General features: G+C 42.1%; 1 protein-coding gene across 1 annotated transcript; it reads left to right on the top strand.

Annotated features, from left to right (window-relative positions):
* Positions 1–486: 486 nt before the first annotated feature.
* LOC144521804 (mixed lineage kinase domain-like protein) lies at positions 487–17,146 on the top strand. The gene is made up of 11 exons (XM_078256416.1): positions 487–643; positions 3,447–3,900; positions 7,722–7,820; positions 8,997–9,177; positions 9,685–9,782; positions 9,885–10,023; positions 13,675–13,759; positions 13,862–14,004; positions 15,087–15,136; positions 16,001–16,141; positions 16,741–17,146. The coding sequence occupies exons 2-11, from the start codon at positions 3,453–3,455 to the stop codon at positions 16,785–16,787; spliced, it is 1,431 nt and encodes a 476-aa protein (XP_078112542.1). The 5' UTR covers positions 487–643; positions 3,447–3,452; the 3' UTR covers positions 16,788–17,146.
* Positions 17,147–20,994: the final 3,848 nt, after the last annotated feature.

Raw genomic sequence — 20,994 nt, 5'->3', positions numbered from 1 at the left:
GCAATATAACGTTATAATGTGTGTTCCTTGTGAAAACAAGACATTTTCTTCATGAAAATTGTACCAAATGCAGGGAATTGTGTGTAGTGTTTTGAAAAAAGTGTGTTTTAGAACTGCAATTTGAGTGTGAAGCAGGAATTGTTCTTGTAGTTTAGGGGGGATTGGTGCATGAGTTACATGCTGTGGTCATTGTGTCTCAAGTACCAGTATTTGTGTGTAAACAATTGAGAAAAACTGTAAAAGAATTTCAACTTGTCTCCTTGTCACGAGCTCTGGGCCGGTTTATGACAAGGCCAACATTAAGAGTCATGTTTATGGATGTAGATATAGGAGCTCCCTTAAAGGAAAAGCATGCTGGACAGCTTCAGTTCCTGCTGCAACTTGTTCTTGCCTCCAGATCTTATCTGCTCTGCTTCCCACCCCCCTGCAGCAAGTTATAGTTCTGTTTCAATCTTGGGTGTGCTGGAGCACAGGGGCATGAATCACACTCAGAGGGAGGAACTGCAACTGATAGATAAAAGGAGGAAGTGGGGAGCAACAGAGGAAGGAGCTGAGAGCTACAGATTAATTTTCACCAGACCACACACACACACGAAGCAACACATACCTCAGACTGAAAGCTTTCGTCGACAGCCACTTACAGGTAAATAATCTTTTTGTTTTGGGTCATATCAACAGTAAACTCCTCTGCTGACAGCCCTTTATGTCCACTTGTTGTTGGCTCTGTGAGCAGCTCAGTGTGCTGCAGATTCATTGTGTATAGATCAGGAGAACAGCAAGAAGTCATTTCTCTGCAGTAGCACTTCAGTTTAGAGCAGAGTACAGTTGGCACATTGGCAGAACCAAATTTATTGTTGTGTTGGTTTGTGGTTTTGCTAAAAGAGACGGTTTGAGAGAAAGAGACCTCGAGATTTGATCCGTCACTACTGGGTGAACTGGTAGATTGGACACAAACACAGAGGCAAGGTTTGGCAACAGACAGCAAAGAAATACCTCTGATGCATTTACCTGTCTTTCTGAGGAGAGGCAACTTCCGCAGATGGATGGATGCAGTGGTGTAGTCTAATGTATTGTAGCGGGTATACTGTACTGTATATAAATATATTGGCCTATATACTGTATATTGGCCAGAATCTGCCTTTGGGGGAGGGGGGCATATCATAGTGGGGGGTCTGGGTGTCCTCCCCCAGGGTTATTTGGAGCGTCAAAGACTTAATTTCCTGCATTCGGCATATAACTTTTATTCACCAATTTACGGTGGAAATACCTTTATTTAGCCTGTGTGAAGACGAAAAACACAGATGACAATTCAAAATATATCAAAAATATAATGGAAAGTATGTCGTCATTGGGCATTTATAAGTGGGTATATGGAAATCCTGGAGCTTTCCTAGTGGGTATACTGCGTATACCTGTGTATCACATAGACTACACCACTGGATGGGTGGAGTTTTAAAATATTAAATATGTTTTTAAATGCACATGGTTGATAAAGTATTTTCTAAATGTGTGCCGTTTCCCCACTTGAAAGGGCTTTTATGTGTCCACCCCCAAGTTATGAATTGGATTTCACTCAATGACTAAACATTTCTGTTCCTTTTTTCCTCATTTGATTTTGGCAGATTTGGCAGTTCATCTTTAGGTCTCAATATGTTTAGATGTTTAGGTGATCTGTAACATTCTAATTAGTAACCATGTTTTACTTTACACATTTCCTTACATGGAAAACAATGATAATGCCCATTGATGTACCAGTTGTTAGCTTGATATCATGTGAACTAACTGCTTTTTAACAGATTTGTATCAAGCGTTATTCTACCAAACAAATAAAGAACAAATCTTCTGTATTTCAGTCTAAGCTACGGTGGCCCTGAAGTGCAAATCACAACAGCAAATAGAAAAACGCAACAGCAAATCATAAAACACAACGGCAAATAGGAAAACATTTCAACAAATCATAAAACACAACAGCAAATAGGAAAACACGACAGCAAATATGAAAACACTTTAACACATCATAAAACACAACGGCAAATGTGAAAACATGACAGCAAATTGGAAAACACAACAGCAAATATGAAAACAAATTTTCTTTGTCTTTTAACAGGAAGGAGAGGTGAAAAACACGGAAAAGCGCCTACTTTTAACAGACAGACAGTCCATCTGTCCAATCAGGAGGCTCCGTCCTCTGCTAGATAGACCCTACCTTTTCCGGTAGAAGTTAATGCTGTTGTGTTTTCCTATTTGCTGTTGTGTTTTATGATTTGCTGTTGCGTTTTTCTATTTGCTGTTGTGATTTGCACTTCAGGGCCACCGTACTAAGCAGCTCAGGATTTGCAGACAAACAGGAAATCAATACATGCTCTCACAATCTGTGGCTTTGAGTGGACTGCAGTGTATGTGGCTAGTTAACAATCAAAACAGGAGAAACGGGGAACTTACAGAGAGGATGAGAGTATAAAGTGTCTTTGGGTGTTGTTCGACAATCATCTTATAACTTTTCAGTCTCAAAGGTCCTTAAATGTCTGCATTTGTAAACCAACTTTGACTTGGGTTTTGTAGTCACAGTGTTGTTGGTGGTATAATGTGGTAAACTCAAAGGTTTCACTTCCTGTTGTAGAGTGGTTAGTCTATTTTCGCGATGTCCGTCCCCTTCCTCTTTCTTTGTGTTGGGGTTCTAACCTCCGGTGGATTTGTGAGGACTATGGTTAACTGCTCCTCAGATCTCTGCAGGGTAAATCCAGACAGCTAGCTAGACTATCTGTCCAATCTGAGGTTTCTCTCGCACAACTATTTTACAGCGGCTCCATCCGGCGCATAGACGATTGTGATTGGTTTAAAGAAATGCTAATAAACCAGAAAACGTTTTTCTCCCAGAGAGCCACGGTGCCTCTGCAAAATAGCCTCGGGAAGGAACTTGTTTTGGTGGAACGTGTGTACGTTCAAAAGTTGTTTCAGTCGTGCAACAGAAAACTCAGATTGGACAGATAGTCTAGCTAGCTGTCTGGATTTACCCTGCAGAGATCAGAGGATCAGTTAACCACAGTCCTCACAAATCCACCGGAGGTTAGAACGCCAAAACAAAGAAAGCCCAAGGTGACGGATATCCGGCCTAAATGAGTATCATCCGGCGGAATTTCCGTCAGCAACGGAGCAATCCCGTTGGGTGGAACGTCGTGGATATAGACTACAACACTGGCAACACATTATCACTCCCAACTCATCAAATACTGATGCTTGGTCAGGACCTGTAGGCGTCATTTTTCAACGTGCAGGGTAAAACCACTTAGTTAGGGCTACGAAAAGATCATTCTTCCACCACTGCTCTAGTTAAGTCAGGCATTTTCAATTCATTTTGGTTCAGTTTACTTCCATTAACTAAGGCTCACTTAAACTTGAATTATTTTCCATTCAGCTCTGATTTAATGCATTTTCATTCTCTCCAGCTGGTCATGGACTGCATAGAGACCATCCTGTCCGTCGCCTCAGCAATCTACGACCTGGTTGAGAAAGTGAAGGCCAATAAGAAGCAGTGCTACCGTGTTTGTGACCGGGTCAAAGCCCTGCAGCATGTGGTGGAGTCCATCAGAACGCAGAAACAGGGACAATCCTCTGCCAAGGTAGAAAGAACCCTCCAGGAACTCGCCACTACTCTGGACTCGGCAAAGGATTTCATCGAGAAATTCACTTCGTCCACCTGGGTGAAGCGTGTCCTGAGCTCCGGCAGCCACCAAGACGAGTTCCACAGGTTGAACAATCGCCTCAATGATGCCTTCCAGGTCCTTTCTTTAAATCTGGCCATTGAGCAGAAGGAAATGCTGTTAAAGGTGTTTGACAAGACGTCCAGAGACAAAGAAGACGAGATGGACAGGAAGGAGGACAACACCGAGCTGGAGAAATGTGAGAGAAACTGATGTTGACTCTGACTTTGTAGAGTGTGTTAAGTAAAGATAGGAACCCCATGAGCTTAAGTTTGATCTTGTTTTAATCTTTAAACGTTTTATGTCTACATGAGTGTACATCAAGAGCATCGGGATAAATGATATGTAGGCTACATTTCTTTTCAAATGATTAGAAATTTAACAAACGTGGTATGGCTTAAGTCCCTTATGCACTGCAGGACCTTTTTCTAGAACTATTGTACCTTTTTAAACACTTGTTTATGACTTGCAAGTGTTCAGGGGAGGAGTCCAATGTAAACATTTGGGGCTCAGTCTTAATCTAAGCGGGGGTCTGGGGGCATGCTCCATTTACAGCAGCTTTATGCACTATTTTTTAAGGCGTTTGATAATGAAATGCTTAGAAATCTGCACACAATTAATGGTAATTGCACACAATTAATGGTAATTGCAGAGGAAAAGAATCATCCTGTAGAACAGGGGTCTTCAACGTTTTTTAGGCCAAGGACCCCTTAGCTGCATTAAGCTATTCAAATAATTATTGACATTTATATATTTATCAGGGGTGTGATTCTTCCGGATAAATCCAGAAATCCCGCTTTTCCGACCTGAAAATGAAGCTCTCGTAAATCGTGCAAATCCGCTTCTTTCTTTTTTTTCAATCGTCCCGACATATGCCATTATAGCTCGTTTTGCTCTCCATGTAAACAAGCATGCAATATGAAAGTCTGGGATTGTGGAGAACGCTAAATGGTCTACTGAATAAGCATGTAGTCGAACCTTTAAATGAAAAATGCTCATTAATAATCGAAAAAATGTAACCGCTAAAACTCATTTAACTCCTGTAACTCCGTGATAAAAGGAAATAACAGGAAGATATTTGGCTGATAGAAGGAGGTTAACATGCTCTATGTTTCGACCTAAGGAAGTCTGTCTATCATCATTGCACTCGGAGAAAACCGGAATGTTTCATCCGTCCCGCGTTTCAATCGTCCCGCCTCTCCCCTGTTGGTAAACATAATGACCGGTCACTGCTGTCAACGTTTTTTGTGCCTCTGATTCATGTCTTCATATCACTCCGCAAGTGATCCATTAATTTGTCACGATGTAACTTCATTCAAAGCAGAGCTCCACCAAAGAGCAATCGTTGCGGAAGGTTATTTGAATAAGAATTTTGGACGTGTGGGGGCAAACTATCTTCTTAGCTGACGCCGACAACGGGACAATATTTTTATTTTGTGTTGGCAATGCAAGCTGAAGCGACGTAGCAGATGACGTTGAGAAGTTGCAGTGAGGAATATTTTAGGAGCACCATTTTCGGCAGTGCAGAGAGGTAGTGGCCCACACTAACTTAGTGTTGAGCCGGGAAACATGGCTAAAAGAGCTCCACAGCGAACAGACGTGCTGGTCGAGCCGTCAGTCGGTAGAAGCTAACAGAAGCTAGCTGGCTTAAGATGACAGCTGACCAACGCTACCGAGTGAAAGAGTCCGGCAGTTGTGGCAGACGAAGGTCCAGTTGGGAGTTTGGCTGGAGAGTCCACTGAAGTCCACTGTGGTCTGAAGGGCTAATCCTCGCTAGATCACTAGCTAGCTGTAACAGTTAGTCGGGAGGTTGACAGCTAACGTTAGCCAGCTGAAGCTAACAGTCGATCGAGATGAGATGAGAACAATCGGAACACGACAACAACCCGCGCAGCACTGCAGGCAATTCACCACTGCGGGCAACTACATAACGCCTTTAGTGTCTACGTCTAACAGATAAAATGCCTTCTCCTAAAGCTAAAAACCCCGTTCGCAGCGGTGGAAGCCCGGTGCTCAGAAACTCCAATGGCTGCTACGAGTTCATGTTATACCGGTCGCATCTTCTCCAGCGGCAGGGCCCATAGCCAGCCACGGCTCGCCTCCGAGCATCAGAGAGCACCACTCGGCGCCGTGTGTGTGTGTGTTGTAGTAGTAGTAGTAGTAGTAGTAGTAGTAGTAGTAGTAGTAGTAAAGAGAGAGAATGGGAGAAGGAAGTTTGTGTGAGGTGGACCTGGTCACCACAGACCATTGTATGGGTCACTTCTTATATCATAACAAGGTAATACAACGTGTAATCAAGGGATGACTGATTAACAGTAATGTAAATGCTAAATGCCCTAATACCACTTGATACTACAACAATGCAAAGTATAGGCTCTTAACCTTGCAGTTTTGCACATCATGTAAGACTCAATTTCTCTTTTCTTTGCACAAAGCTCTCCAGAAAGTGCCATTTAATGTTTTTTTTGTTTTTTTTTGTTAAATGTCCCGGGGGGCATACCCCCAGACCCCCCTAGGGAGAGCCCCCGCACATAACAAATCCCAATTTAACCCCTGCATACAACGTCCTATGCAAGTAATATTAATGATTACTTTCATTGAATTAATTGAAAGTGATTGCCAATCACCCCTATGATTTTTACAGTACATCATGTTTAAATGTTAAACATACATGTAGCACAGTGAATCCTTAAGCTCAACTGTATCTGTGGTTGGCTACCTTACCTACAGGCTGATAAGCATCATCACCGTTTTGTACATTAAAAACAAATCACAAATAGGCCGATTTATCTTTGCTAATAATATGTTGGACTCATGTTTATGTATATTCTCAGACATAAACTTCTGAACTTTTTTTTAAGTGCATAAACAATAACTTGGGGGCCCCCCTGCAGTAACTCTGAGGACCCCCTAAGGGTCCCGGACCCCTGTTGAAGATCTCTGCTGTCGAACCTACATCTTATTTTGGATCTAACTGTTCTCCAACTGTCTTCATCATTCTGAAACCAGAACACAACAAATGTTGAACATGACTATGTTTTACCTCTGCCACCTAAAAGGTGCAACATGTGTCTGGTGTTTCTATTTTTACGTTACAAAACATAGGTAGGGTAGGGATTCGGCGTAAACAGCATCACTAAAGTTGAGACCTATCTTTAGTAGAGTTCACACAATGAATGGCGATATTTCCCCAGTAACAGAACTTCTCCTCCATTGATTTGCCGGTCCAGTCAGAGAGAATGAGGGGAAATTACACAAAGTTGAAGTTATTTTAAAAGTTTCATGGCTTTTGAGAAAATCGTTGGGGCTGGAGCCCCAGAAGTTAACCCCCTGCTCCGCCCCTGGTTCACATCATTAGACAACTCAAGACAGTAGAGCACAGTCGGCTGTGTGAGGGTTGATTCTGCAATGATGATGTAGCACTTGTGATCGACCTTGGCTTACGTGAGGTGTCCATGTTTCACTGTCGTATTACGAAGAGCCAAGTCAGATATATTCAGATCAAAACTAAAGCAATCATCAAAGATGAGTCTGACTCTAGCCGATCCTGACTGACATAAAGATGCAAAGTGCACTATCACTACCCGATGTGAGTTGCGCATGTGTCACTTTGCAACGAGTAGCCTACAAGATGCTAACGAAAGACTTCTGTAATATCAATACAGTAAAAATGGACCTACGTAACCAAGTTGGTTCACTGCTGGCTACAAGTTAGCAATCAAACACAACAAAGGCTGTCACTTGAATGGCGTTTTGAGCTAACGTTAGCAACCAAACAATCATAGATAGCTACAACGTTTTTGAAATGATTTCCATCTTCTGTTATTGTTTGTAATGAGAAAAGTTTATTATTTTATGGATTTCACAAATTTCAGTATGACACGTTACGCCGTAAACCGTTTAAATCTGAGCATGCGCGACTCACATCTCCACTTGACGCCCATCGGGCAGTGACAGCACAATAAACTGGCATCCCTGTGTAGAATATTTCTGTTTTATCTGTGCTTGTTTGTTCCTCAGTGCTCAGGGAGTATCACAAGGAGATGCGTGAGGAACTAGAAGCCATGCAGAAAAAAGTGGAATCCATCGGAGTCAACGTGGAAAAGGTCGTTGCGATCTGTGAGTACAACACACACACAACACAGTATAGATTATAATCTCCTGTCACAAAGCTTGATTGTGTCCAGTCAGATGTCTAAGATGACTACTCTATATTTCTCAGTCCCTCCAGAAAAACGTGATTATGCGATCGCATAATTCAATGCGTAATCAGCCAAAGTCTGCATATTTATATGCGTATTTAAATACGCCACACTTTCGCCGCAAAATATGCGGGGCTTGCATGATTTCATGATCCCCGCATTTTCGTTGCAAAAAAGTCCCAAATATCTTAGCAGAAAGTTGAAAAATGTTGCGTTTACTTCACACAAGAGCAGCCGTTTTCCCCTGTTGCCATGGGAAAGTTATGAAGAGACATAACCACGCGACGTGAACGCCATCGAAAAGCTGCAAACCCCGCGATGAAGCCACGATGACACAGCAGTTTTTGCAAGTTCCCCCAATTTCATCGCATAAACATCCAGCATATTCCATCACATATTTTAAGAAAACGTGACGCACGATCAAGGAGTTTTGCCCGCAACAATCACAAAAAAACTCCGCATTTTTCTGGAAGGACTGATTTCTGTTTTCTGCCGCCTTTGTCGCCTTGTAGTCACGTGTTAACTTTCACTAACCGTTTTACCTCGTCGTTTGACCAATCAAAGAAGAAGAAATCTCGTCTTATTTTTCGCCATTGCTGCTCTTCCTCTGTAGTTTCTTCTGCAACTTAAAGCAACTACCACCACCCGGTGGATGCAGAGTATACAATCTGCTTCATCTTTACACCGGCACGCACGTGCCCAGTGTACGTGAAAGGTCTTGTCAGATGTGTCAATATGGACGGAGATTAGTTCTGCTACTGGAGCTAAAACTCCTGTGTGCACGGAGATTGTTTTTTGACTCAAACGTAGTAGTGTAGATGTAGCCTTTGTCTCAGAAACAATGTTTGACTCTCACATTATCTGAGACCGAACAAGATGAGGAGATAATATGAAACGTTAACCTAGGGATCGAAACCACTCAGACTTCCAGTTTGCACTCAGCAGTAACTGAGTGCAGCTGAAGAATTCAGCATCTTATTTCAGTTCTGCGTTAGATGAGTGGCTGAGACTGACAGTAAATGTACATTATGCAAATACTGTCTCACTGGATGTAATCAAACCCAAAATAACATGTGACCTTGTGTTTTCACAGTGAATAAGCCAAGCATCACTGAGGTAGCCATTCGAATGATCAAACCAGACGAGCTGACCTACGCTGATTTTCCCAGAGTGCCCTTCATAAAAACAGACACATCAGAGGTGTACAAAGGAACGTACCATGGCTTCCAGGTGGCCATCAAGAGATACATTGAGACTCTGAACACCAGCGTAAGGTCTGTATCACGTTTCAGGACAATACTGAATTAAAATACAAAAACAATAGTCACTTTTGATTGGAAAATTATACTCATGGGATTTGTTTATTTATATTACCATTATTTCTGGCTGCATAACGTGTAAGGGTGGGGGGGAGGTCATGTAATGCTTTGAAGATAATCAAAAGGATCTGAATTTTACCATAAGCCAATGAAGGGATGAAGTATAGGTGTGATATGAGACCGGCAACTTGTTCTGGTTAATAGTCTGGCAGCTGCATTTTTTACAAGTTGTAGAGCAGCTTGACTGAGGCATGAGTAGAGGGAGTTACAGTAATCAATACGAGAGAAAATGAATGTTTGAATTTATTGGTCTAGATCTGAAGGTGACAACATACAACGGATGTTTGCAATGTTTCGTAACAGAAGAACACTAGACTGGACAAGCTTAGTAACCTGATGGTCAAAAGCATGTATGAGTATGTGACATACTGTTGTCAACATAAATATTGTCTCCATATGTAGCACGGTGAAGAATATTTTCAATAAGGAGGTTGAAACCATGAAACGTTTTGAGTCGCCCAACATCCTGCGAATGTTCGGCATCAGTGTGGACGAGGAGGGTAAGTCAACTGTGGAACGTAATGGACAGTGCATTAGCGTATTGGGCGCATTGCACCTTTTAAAATGAGAGTAATGTGATGTGTTCTTGTGACTTCCTGTAGGACCCAACCCTCAGTTCCTCCTCATCATGGAGTACTGTGAGATGGGAAGTCTCCGTCAGGTTCTGGACGATGAAAAACTCACACTTTCCTGGACCACGAAAGCTCGTATGTGTCGGGACGCGGCGGGAGGACTCTACCGGTACAGTCCTCTATAGTCATTAATAATATGTTCGGTTTATTTAAATGAGGGGAAATACAAAAACAAGTTTATTTGTGCAGGTGTGAAAGTAAAGACAAAAAAAAACATTTTGCAGGATTACCTAAAGCTTTGGTTATACTCCTGTGTGACATTTTGGCCGACACAGACGGCACGCAATCTACGAGCATGGACAGAGGCGTTCATGCTAAACACGCTGTTCAAAGAAGGATTCTCCAAAACACCAGGGCATGCATGCCTGTGGTGTTGGAAGAAGCCAGGGCTGTAGTAGTCTGGACTTAAAGCAACACTAAAGAACTTTTCCCGCTTCAGTCCCCCTACAGGTTGGAAGCAGAATTGTCCATTACATTACATTACATTACATTACATAATGCAAGTTTGCCAGATCGGGTAGCGGATCTGTAGTTCGAATGAACTGGACAATGTAATGTAATGGACAATTCTGCTTCCAACCTGTAGGGGGACCGAAGCGGGAAAAGTTCTTTAGTGTTGCTTTAAGGCGCTTTTCTATCGTCTCCGACTTGTCTTGGACTCGTTGGTATTTGCACTCAGACTTGTCTTAGACTTGGCCATTGGTCTCGCCAAATATTCTAGTTGGTCTCGAGTTTTTCTAAAGTAACTTCCTCCTTCGAAACAAAACCATTGATGAAGCAAGCTTGTTTAGAAAACAGGTATTGGGGCGCCTGGTTAGCTCACCTGGTAGAGTCCATATATAGAGGGTTACTCCTCGACGCAGCGGCCACGGGTCCGACTCCGACCTGCGGCCCTTTGCTGCATGTCATTCCCCCCTCTCTCTCCCCTTTCAAGTCTAAGCTAGCCTATTCAAATAAAGGCCTAAAAATGCCCCAAAAAATAATCTTAAAAAAAGAAAAGAAAACCGGTATCGGTTTAAATTTAAAATCCATCTAGAACAGGCATTAACATTGGTCGCCTCGTAATTTACCATCACCAGGCATCAATCATTTTTGCCACAGACACAATGTCGGCGAGCACTTTGTACCAGGGCTGTAGTCATGTCCAGATTTGTCGAGTCCAAGACCAGGACTAGTCGAGACTGAGTCAACACCGAGTCCAAAGGAGACAGTCAATATTGAGACAGAAAAAAAGAATCCTCTTCAAGACAATTTACTAACCTCTTCATAATTTATGTGATGCGAGAGACAGTATATGTTCTATTCTAAGATGATCATTTTGCTTTAGTATTTGTAACAATCAAAAAGCAAGTGCAGAGTAACACACTTTAGGATCACATTAGGCTATATTATTTACTTAGAAATACAATACAATCCCGTTCTTGAACTTGTTACTTGTTAGGGCTGTTGGAATGAATTCCGAAAGTTGAATACAGTGGGGCAAAAAAGTATTTAGTCAGCCACCAATTGTGCAAGTTCTCCCACTTAAAAAGATGAGAGAGGCCTGTAATTTTCATCATAGGTACACAGACAAAATGAGAAAAATAATCCAGAAAATCACATTGTAGGATTTTTAATGAATTTATTTGCAAATTATAAGTAAAATGTTGCGTATTTGGTCACCTACAAACAAGCAAGATTTCTGGCTCTCACAGACCTGTAACTTCTTCTTTAAGAGGCTCCTCTGTCCTCCACTCGTTACCTGTATTAATGGCACCTGTTTGAACTTGTTATCAGTATAAAAGACACCTGTCCACAACCTCAGTCACACTCCAAACTCCACTATGGCCAAGACCAAAGAGCTGTCAAAGGACACCAGAAACAAAATTGTAGACCTGCACCAGGCTGGGAAGACTGAATCTGCAATAGGTAAGCATCTTGGTGTGAGGAAATCAACTGTGGGAGCAATTATAAGAAAATGGAAGATATATAATAATTCATAATTTATGTGATGCGAGAGACAGTATATGTTCTATTCTAAGATGATCATTTTGCTTTAGTATTTGTAACAATCAAAAAGCAAGTGCAGAGTAACACACTTTAGGATCAAATTAGGCTATATTATTTACTTAGAAATACAATACAATCCCGTTCTTGAATTTGTTACTTGTTAGGGCTGTTGGAATGAATTCCGAAAGTTGAATACAGTGGGGCAAAAAAGTATTTAGTCAGCCACCAATTGTGCAAGTTCTCCCACTTAAAAAGATGAGAGAGGCCTGTAATTTTCATCATAGGTACACTTCAACTATGAGAGACAAAATGAGAAAAATTAATTATGGTGGAAAATAAGTATTTGGTCAATAACAAAAGTTCATCTCAATACTTTGTTATATACCCTTTGTTGGCAATGACAGAGGTCAAACGTTTTCTGTAAGTCTTCACAAGGTTTTCACACACTGTTGCTGGTATTTTGGCCCATTCCTCCATGCAAATCTCCTCTAGAGCAGTGATGTTTTGGGGCTGTCACTGGGCAACACGGACTTTCAACTCCCTCCAAAGATTTTCTATGGGGTTGAGATCTGGAGACTGGCTAGGCCACTCCAGGACCTTGAAATGCTTCTTACGAAGCCACTCCTTCGTTGCCCGGGCGGTGTGTTTGGGATCATTGTCATGCTGAAAGACCCAGCCACGTTTCATCTTCAATGCCCTTGCTGATGGAAGGAGGTTTTCACTCAAAATCTCACGATACATGGCCCCATTCATTCTTTCCTTTACACGGATCAGTCGTCCTGGTCCCTTTGCAAAAAAACAGCCCCAAAGCATGATGTTTCCACCCCCATGGTTCACAGTAGGTATGGTGTTCTTTGGATGCAACTCAGCATTCTTTCCTCTCCAAACACGACGAGTTGAGTTTGTACCAAAAAGTTCTATTTTGGTTTCATCTGACCATATTACATTCTCCCAATCCTCTTCTGGATCATCCAAATGCTCTCTAGCAAACTCCAGACGGGCCTGGACATGTACTGGCTTAAGCAGGGGGACACGTCTGGCACTGCAGGTTACTGATGGTAGCCTTTGTTACTTTGGTCCCAGCTCTCTGCAGGTCATTCACTAGGTCCCCCCATGTGGTTCTGGGATTTTTGCTCACCGTTCTTGTGATCATTTTGACCCCACGGGGTGAGATCTTGCGTGGAACCCCGGATCAAGGGGGATTATTAGTGGTCTTGTATATCTTCCATTTTCTTATAATTGCTCCCACAGTTGATTTCCTCACACCAAGATGCTTACCTATTGCAGATTCAGTCTTCCCAGCCTGGTGCAGGTCTACAATTTTGTTTCTGGTGTCCTTTGACAGCTCTTTGGTCTTGGCCATAGTGGAGTTTGGAGTGTGACTGAGGTTGTGGACAGGTGTCTTTTATACTGATAACAAGTTCAAACAGGTGCCATTAATACAGGTAACGAGTGGAGGACAGAGGAGCCTCTTAAAGAAGAAGTTACAGGTCTGTGAGAGCCAGAAATCTTGCTTGTTTGTAGGTGACCAAATACGCAACATTTTACTTATAATTTGCAAATAAATTCATTAAAAATCCTACAATGTGATTTTCTGGATTATTTTTCTCATTTTGTCTGTGTACCTATGATGAAAATTACAGGCCTCTCTCATCTTTTTAAGTGGGAGAACTTGCACAATTGGTGGCTGACTAAATACTTTTTTGCCCCACTGTATATGATGATGGAAGGTTCCATCATGATGATGATGATGATGTCTATCGTCTCTTAGGCTGCACCACACTGAAGACCAATCTAAGGTTCATGGATCCATCAACAGCAGCAAGTTCCTGGTGTCTGAAGGCTACGTAGTCAAGGTACTGAGGCCAATGCATGCTGGGATTGCTGACGGTCCACTGAGGGCAGGGTTTAATGCACTGGGAGGGGGGAATTAACAACGTTTTTGTTGTTGTTTTCAGCTGGGAGGCTTTGAGCTGTCAAAAACCGAGACATCGCTGAGAAAGACAACAAAGATAAACGCGGGCGGGTCTCTGGCCTACTCTTCTCCGCAGATGCTCCTCGACATCAACCACAAGTACAGCAAAGAGTGCGAGATTTACAGGTCAGATACCAATCAGGATTTTTTTACCAACAGCTTCCTTAAAGTTCAATTCCAATTTATTTATATATATATTAGTCTATATCCACGACCTTACACTTCTGAGACTGCTCCGGTGCCTCTGGAAATTCCGCCGTATGTCCTTCTTTTTTGGCCGGATGTCCGTCACCTTTCTCTTTTGTGTTGGCGTTCTAAACTCCGGTGGATTTCTGAGGACTATGGTTAACTGCTCCTCAGATCTCTGCAGGGTAAATCCAGACAGCTAGCTAGACTATCTGTCCAATCTGAGTTTTCCGTTGCACGACTAAAACAAGATTTGAACGTACACACGTTCCACCAAAACAAATTCCTTCCCGAGGCTAATTTGCAGAGGCACCGTGGCTCCGTCCGGCGCTTAGCGCCGCCCAAGACGACTGTGATTGGTTTAAAGAAATGCCAATAAACCAGAGGACGTTTTTCTCCCATCCCGGAGAGCTGTGTGGACTCTGCAGCGCTGTGGAGGAAGGTCTGGCAAAGTGAGACTAATATATATTTATATAAAACATAACAGACGTTATCTCAGGACACTTTCCAGATAGAGGAAGTCTAGACCACACTCTATAATTTACAGAGACCCAAGAATTACCCCCAAGAGCAAGCATTTGGTGCGACAGCAGTGAGGACAACCTTCCTTTTAACAATCAAAAACCTGAGACAGACAGAGTTATAGGAATACATGGCTCAATAGAGCTGAGACTCCCCATCGGCCTGGCTACAATGCTGAAAAGAAAACCTGGGGTTTTTCTTATGTTCCTCTATTAATGAGTTATAGGCTGCTCTGGCATTTCGGAGGGCCTTCCTATACACTTGATGACTGTCTTGCCAGTCTAAACAACATTTTCCACATGGTGAAACGCCATTTATTTTCATGGTTTCAAGGTTTCTTTTAAATTACGGGTTTGGGAGTTATGCCAGGGAGCTAACTTCCTTTGTTTCATTATCTTCTGTTTGTTTTGACAAAATGATCAATTGGGAAAGGGACTAAAGTTAACACAGGAGTCCTTTGTTATATTGAGGTCCTCTAACTTGCAAATGTTGTCTTTCAGCTTTGGAATCGTCATGTGGGAAGTTGTGACCCGTAGAAAACCTTATGAAGGTGTGTACCTGCAGAACACAACAATCAACATCCAACCCTAAACTTTCTGTTTTTTAGCATCAAGGACTCGCCAACGTTAGGTTTGATAGCGATTTATGACAAAAGGACCCAGTTTCTGGCCATAGTTAGGTGCATGAATGATCTTAATGCTGTACTAGTGTGATAGAATAGAAGTATGAATGGAGTATGTTTTGTGTTGATCTATGTAACCACCCTTTGTGTTAAAGCCAATGACAGTAGCACGCCAGAGTTCTACATTTAAAGGGCTCTGAATTCAAAATGTTTGGCTACTTAAATAAAGGTATAGAGGTATTATCAGTATCAAGTTTTAAAAGTAAAAGAACTCATGCAGGCTGGATTATTTTACAGTGTTATATATGTATAGGGAATCAATGACGTGTAGTGTTTTAATCACTAATGAACACATGGTGGAGCATTTTAATGTTTTAGCCGTGTACCACAATGACTAAAACACAGGGCTTCCAAGCGGGACGGTCCACTTCCGGGATTGCTCGGTGCCTTTTGAACGTACACGTTCCACCAAAACAAGTTCCTTCCAGAGGCTATTTTGCAGCAGAGACTATAGGGTCTCCAAAGTTATTTGTTAAGGGATAACTCAGGATCAACACAACTGATTTCACCAACGTGAAGAAGGTTAGCGTGCATCCTCTGGGAAACATAAATGTCTGAACAAAATAGCAATCCATCCAACAGGTGTTGAGATATTTCTACAGACATGCCAACACCAACCCATCCCTACAGCTCTGCTGATATTAAGCGTGGCTAAAAAAAATACAACTAAACTAAACTATAGAATCATTGGTTTCTTCTTTCATCCTTAATGTGTTCTTACGTTTCTCCCAGATTGGTCAAATAAGGACTTCCTTAAGAAAGTGGGCAAACAGAAATACCGGCAGCCGCTCCCTGACGACTGTCCCAAACCGCTGGTAGATCTGATCGACGCCTGTCTGGCCCATGATAGCTTCCAGAGACCATCCGCTGGAGGTAACTTACGATCCCTGCCATCACCATATACATTATTACCTTTAGACCAGGGGCGGAGCCAGACATTTTAAACATTCAGGGCTCAGTCCAAATCTAGGGGGGTGTGCGGGGGTATGCTCCATTTACAGCTGCTATATGCACTATTTTTAAGCCGTTTTATAATGCCTAAAAATCTGTAGATCAGGGTTTTCAGGGACCTCTTAACTGAGAGAGATGGATCAGAGACCCCATACTAAATATATTGTATAATAAGTTGTGTAATCTTTGTATTTTACGATGCTAAAATGACATTTTGCGGATGTTTTTGTTTAAAGAAAGGATCTTACTCTTTAACAGAAAGGTCGACCTCCTTAGAAATCCTTTCCGTAATGTTGTCAGACACTTAGAATATTAATCTGAGCCTGTCATCGGCAAAACAAGCACTTTTGTGAAGGTAAATACAAGCTGGACAATCGTCCTATTAACTTACATTGTAGCCTGTTTCGCCACTGCCAACTGCAGCGATCTCGCTTAATACTGGACCAATGTCAAAGATTGGTGTTCCCATCAGTCAGGTTGAAAAATAAAACTAATACCGTGGTTTTCTTTCTCTTCTACAGAGCTGTTGGATAAACTGCAAACTGCGTTGGGAAAGATAGAGGAGTGATAAAACGCTTCATCCCTCGGCCTCTCCGTCAGCAGTACTCAGGGTTTCTGGTCAGGGAGAAGAAATAAGACAAGATAATATAAGATAAGATTCCTTTATTGTAATTGCATGATGCATACAATGAGATTCAGAGGCACTACCTGAGACTCTGCTCAAAAAAATACCTGTTTCACAATTGTCAACATATGCATAAGTTAAAAGATTAAAAGAGGTGTGTGTGTTACATTATTGTTAAGTCATAGTCAGGCTTTAACTTGATGACTAAAAGCCATACTTTTTTCCAGTTTACTGTGACTCTTAGATCATCTATCTAATAAATCGGGATTCCTTGGCTTTCCTGGGTACCCAATGAACTTGGGGTTTGGATTTCGGAGCAGTTTGGACAGCATTGGATGTTGGATATTAAAAACCTGTGAATAAAACTAAACGGCCGAACAAAACAAAAAAACCTGCAGACGCAACACGCAGCAGGCTGTTGACACGCTCTGCAGGGGTGCAACTACCCAGTGTCAGAGGGGTATGCAGCAACAATTTTGGCGAAAACAAAATCTATTAATGATTCCATGGTAAACCAGAGTTATTACATAAGTTATGTTTTCCAGCTTCTTGTCATTTATTGTGCATGCTACCTTACATTTACCAGTTATTTTACATTAATAAAATTGAGATATGTCATGCATGGGATTGGTACCATAGGGTTTCACCAAAATCTAAATGTAGCTATCAGCAACATTGGTTTGCATTAAGCTAGCCGTAAATCTCACTTTAGCTGCTAGTGTTAGCAAACACTAGCTAGTCTGAGAACAGTCTGTTAACATCTATTAGTGCTGTCAGTTAAACGCGTTACTAACGGCGTTAACGCAAACCCATTTTAACGGTGTCAATTTCTTTATCGCGAGATTAACGTTCTTTTTGGCCTAGCAAACTTTGTAGTTTTTTTCACATGCTGCTGCAACAACTAGTAACGTTAGAAAAACTACAACACCACACCGGATCTAGCTAGACCGGAAACAAAACGGCACGCTGCACACACTTGTTTGGGCTCTCGAGCCGGCCAAAGAGTAGTAGGCTAACGTTACGTTTTGAGTGGATGGCGAGCGTGAGACGCCGAAATTGATGGCAATAAGATTCTAAATGGAAAGTTTACTTTTAAAAAGTTGCCAAATGGTTCCATTGACAAGACCAAAGTGATCTGTGTGTTTTGTCATTGTAAACTGAGCTATCGTCACAGCACGTCCAGTCTGACATACCACTTGATGGACAAGCACACAGCTGATGAGAATTCTCCGCCCCCTCGTCAAAGCCGTTACATTGTTTGAGAGATTATTTGCTTCAAGTGTGAATGACTGCTCCAAGTGAGAATGTTACTGTGAAATTCAACACTACAGTATATGCCAATGTTGTTTTCAATAAAAAAAAAACATTTGGACAAAGCAAGCCGATCCACTTTTCCATGTTGATAAGATCATTAAAATGAGAAAAAATAATGGGACAAAAAGAAATAATGGGACATTTAGAATAGATAAAAATGTGCGATTAATTGCGAGTTAACGATGACATTAAATATTGGAATTGTTTGACAGCACTAAAATCTATGCATGATTCCATGATAAACCAGAGTTATTGCATTAGTTATGTTTTCCAGATTCTTGTCATTTATTGTACATGCTACCTTTTCAGTAGTTTCTTTACAGTTTTCAGCTCAGCAACCTCAGTTTTGCACGAGAATTTCTAATAAGGGGAGAACTTCCACTTTTGGGAAACTTCCGGCCTCTGAACTGGTTGCAGTTCCACTCTGTGTCCTTTAGAGGGTGCTCGTGGGCAAGTGCAGAATGAATGGGACTCTATGGAGCTATACCCCTCAAAATAATTTTTTGACTAGCAATTTGAATGTTGCATTCGAAAGGGGAGTGTGTAAGAAAATACACACTGCTGGGTGTTAGATTTTTTTAAAGTGGCTTTTTTGTTCTAGAAAGCCTTTTAAAATGTCAATGACGTCATACACATATACGGCCAGAGATACTGCTTTACGGCAAGCTCTGAGTCACTTCCTTTTTTCTCTCGAGGCATCGACAACACAGCTGACAGGTTAGACTCTCCCTGTCAATACACTAGAAAGAGTTTTGATTTGCTAATATTTTAAAGACCATGCAGAAATATCCACAGACGGACGTAGACGGGCTCTGACATTCTGGTTCCGCTTCGGATGCCGTCAAGCGGGATCTCTGGTCGTAATCAGTCCTTCATTGACCAATCAGCATTCATTAGCAGAATGCTAGCGTGTTATGGGCAACAACGACTCAACCTGTGAGAAATCAAAAGGACATAAGTACTCATTCATTCAACTTTTGACCTATAATCCATGTTGAACTTGCAAAAACTGCAATCAAATCTGAGATTTCTCAACGGCAATCAGGCGAAAGAGACAAATTTAGCCGTCTAGCTCCATAGACTCCCATTCATTTAGCACTGGACCGCGATCACCCCCAGTGGAACTCTGGTGGAACTGCAACCAAATTCGGTACAATGGGGCTGAATCAACAGATCCCGTTGCTCTGGACGGAGACCAGTGAAGGATATTAGAAGTCACTTTTCCGGTGAGCGCTGAGCGTTACTGAGCAGCCTCCAACTGAGAGAGACGACGTAGATGTGACGTGAGCAACCTGTCTGAAAGTTGGAAGTCTTCTGGTAGCTGTGCCAAGAGAAATCTCAATCATTCCGAATATTGCAGAGACGGAGAGCGTAGGTATATGTAAGGAGATAACATAGACACAGGCTAATTATTGCTAACTAAAATTCTAGTTAACATTAGTAATTAAACTTAAACAGCTAATGTAAGTCGAAACTGTCTGCGCACTTCTCCTGTACTATACGGTAATTTCTCTACTATGCAACAGTAAGTCGCGTGGTTATGACACAATCGTTAGCCTATTTTTACAAAAACGTCTGCTACGGAGCCATAACGTGAGGTACAAGGTAATGGAGCCTTTTATACATTGTTGTGTTTCTTTAGAAATAAACAACGGACAAATAGAGTCTTTAAACACTTCAGATGTAAAGTTATTCGCTGTCAAAGTGGCGTCAAAATGAATGGCAGTCAATGGGATGCTAATGTCGGTTGATCGTTTGGTAGCATCAAAATGGCGCCATAGGAGGTTCGAGTTCTGAAGCAAAGCTTACCCCCTTGGGCTAAATAGGGAGTGAAAAGGCTCTCTGTAGACGGGCTCTGGTTTTGCATATTCTAAGCTAGCCGTAAACCCCCATTTGGCTGCTACATTCCCAGTGTTAGCAAACGCTAGCTAGTCTGTCAACGTGAATATTTGCAAGCCTCCAAGCACAGACGTCGCACTTTAAATCCTACCTGTTGCCTTTCACCATCCACTTATTTAACTGCTGTCGCATCCCTTGACATGCCATCTCCTTTTCCCTCTTTATTTTTCTATTTTTAGCCACCGACAGCTTTTTTGCTTTATCCATCTTTTTCCATAGACGACAACTCACTACTCGTACCTGCTCGCTCAGCGCTCACGGCGCCCACCCACTCCCCGCGCTCGATGGTGTTTTTTGCCTCCAACGGTGCCTTCCAGACAGCTAACCCTAACCATAAATATAACCATTGCCGCGCTGCCTGGGAGGAGACGTTGGGGGCAAAAAACACCAAAGACCGCTCCCCTCCCTCTTCTGTCAACATTCTATGTCAACATTCTATGTCAGCATTCTATGTCAACATTCTATGTCAACATTCTATGATGGAATCTCATGACACAGGTCACTCTAGCCTGTTAGTCCTCTAAAATGTTATATAACATTGAGGAAATGCAGAAATGATTTAGAAACACACAACAGCAGCTACATATAGCTTTATATTTTTTTTACCATTGCTTTGGCGCCCCCCCCCATGGGGCTGCGCCCCTATGCGCCACATATAGCGCATACCCACTTTTTGCCCCACTGACGCTCTGTACAGCAGGAGGGGGTTAACCCTTTACCTGCTTTGACTGCGGTATACTTTTAGCTGCTTCCAACGTAACATGATTGCTGGATATACCAATAAAATGATTCTTCACTTTCCTGGAGCACGAGCGGATAGCTGACAGGAACATCGCGACTGTCATGTTAATAAAAAGGTTGAGAGAAAAAAGGCGCTACCGTAACGCTGGCTCTTCCGTATCAACCCTTCACAATAAAAGCCCAGCTTAAATTCACT

The sequence above is a fragment of the Sander vitreus genome, chromosome 8 (assembly GCF_031162955.1).
Source record: "Sander vitreus isolate 19-12246 chromosome 8, sanVit1, whole genome shotgun sequence".
NCBI lineage: Eukaryota > Metazoa > Chordata > Actinopteri > Perciformes > Percidae > Sander > Sander vitreus.
The sequence above is the reverse complement of the archived record's forward strand: the minus strand, read 5'-3'. Positions and strand labels throughout refer to the sequence as shown.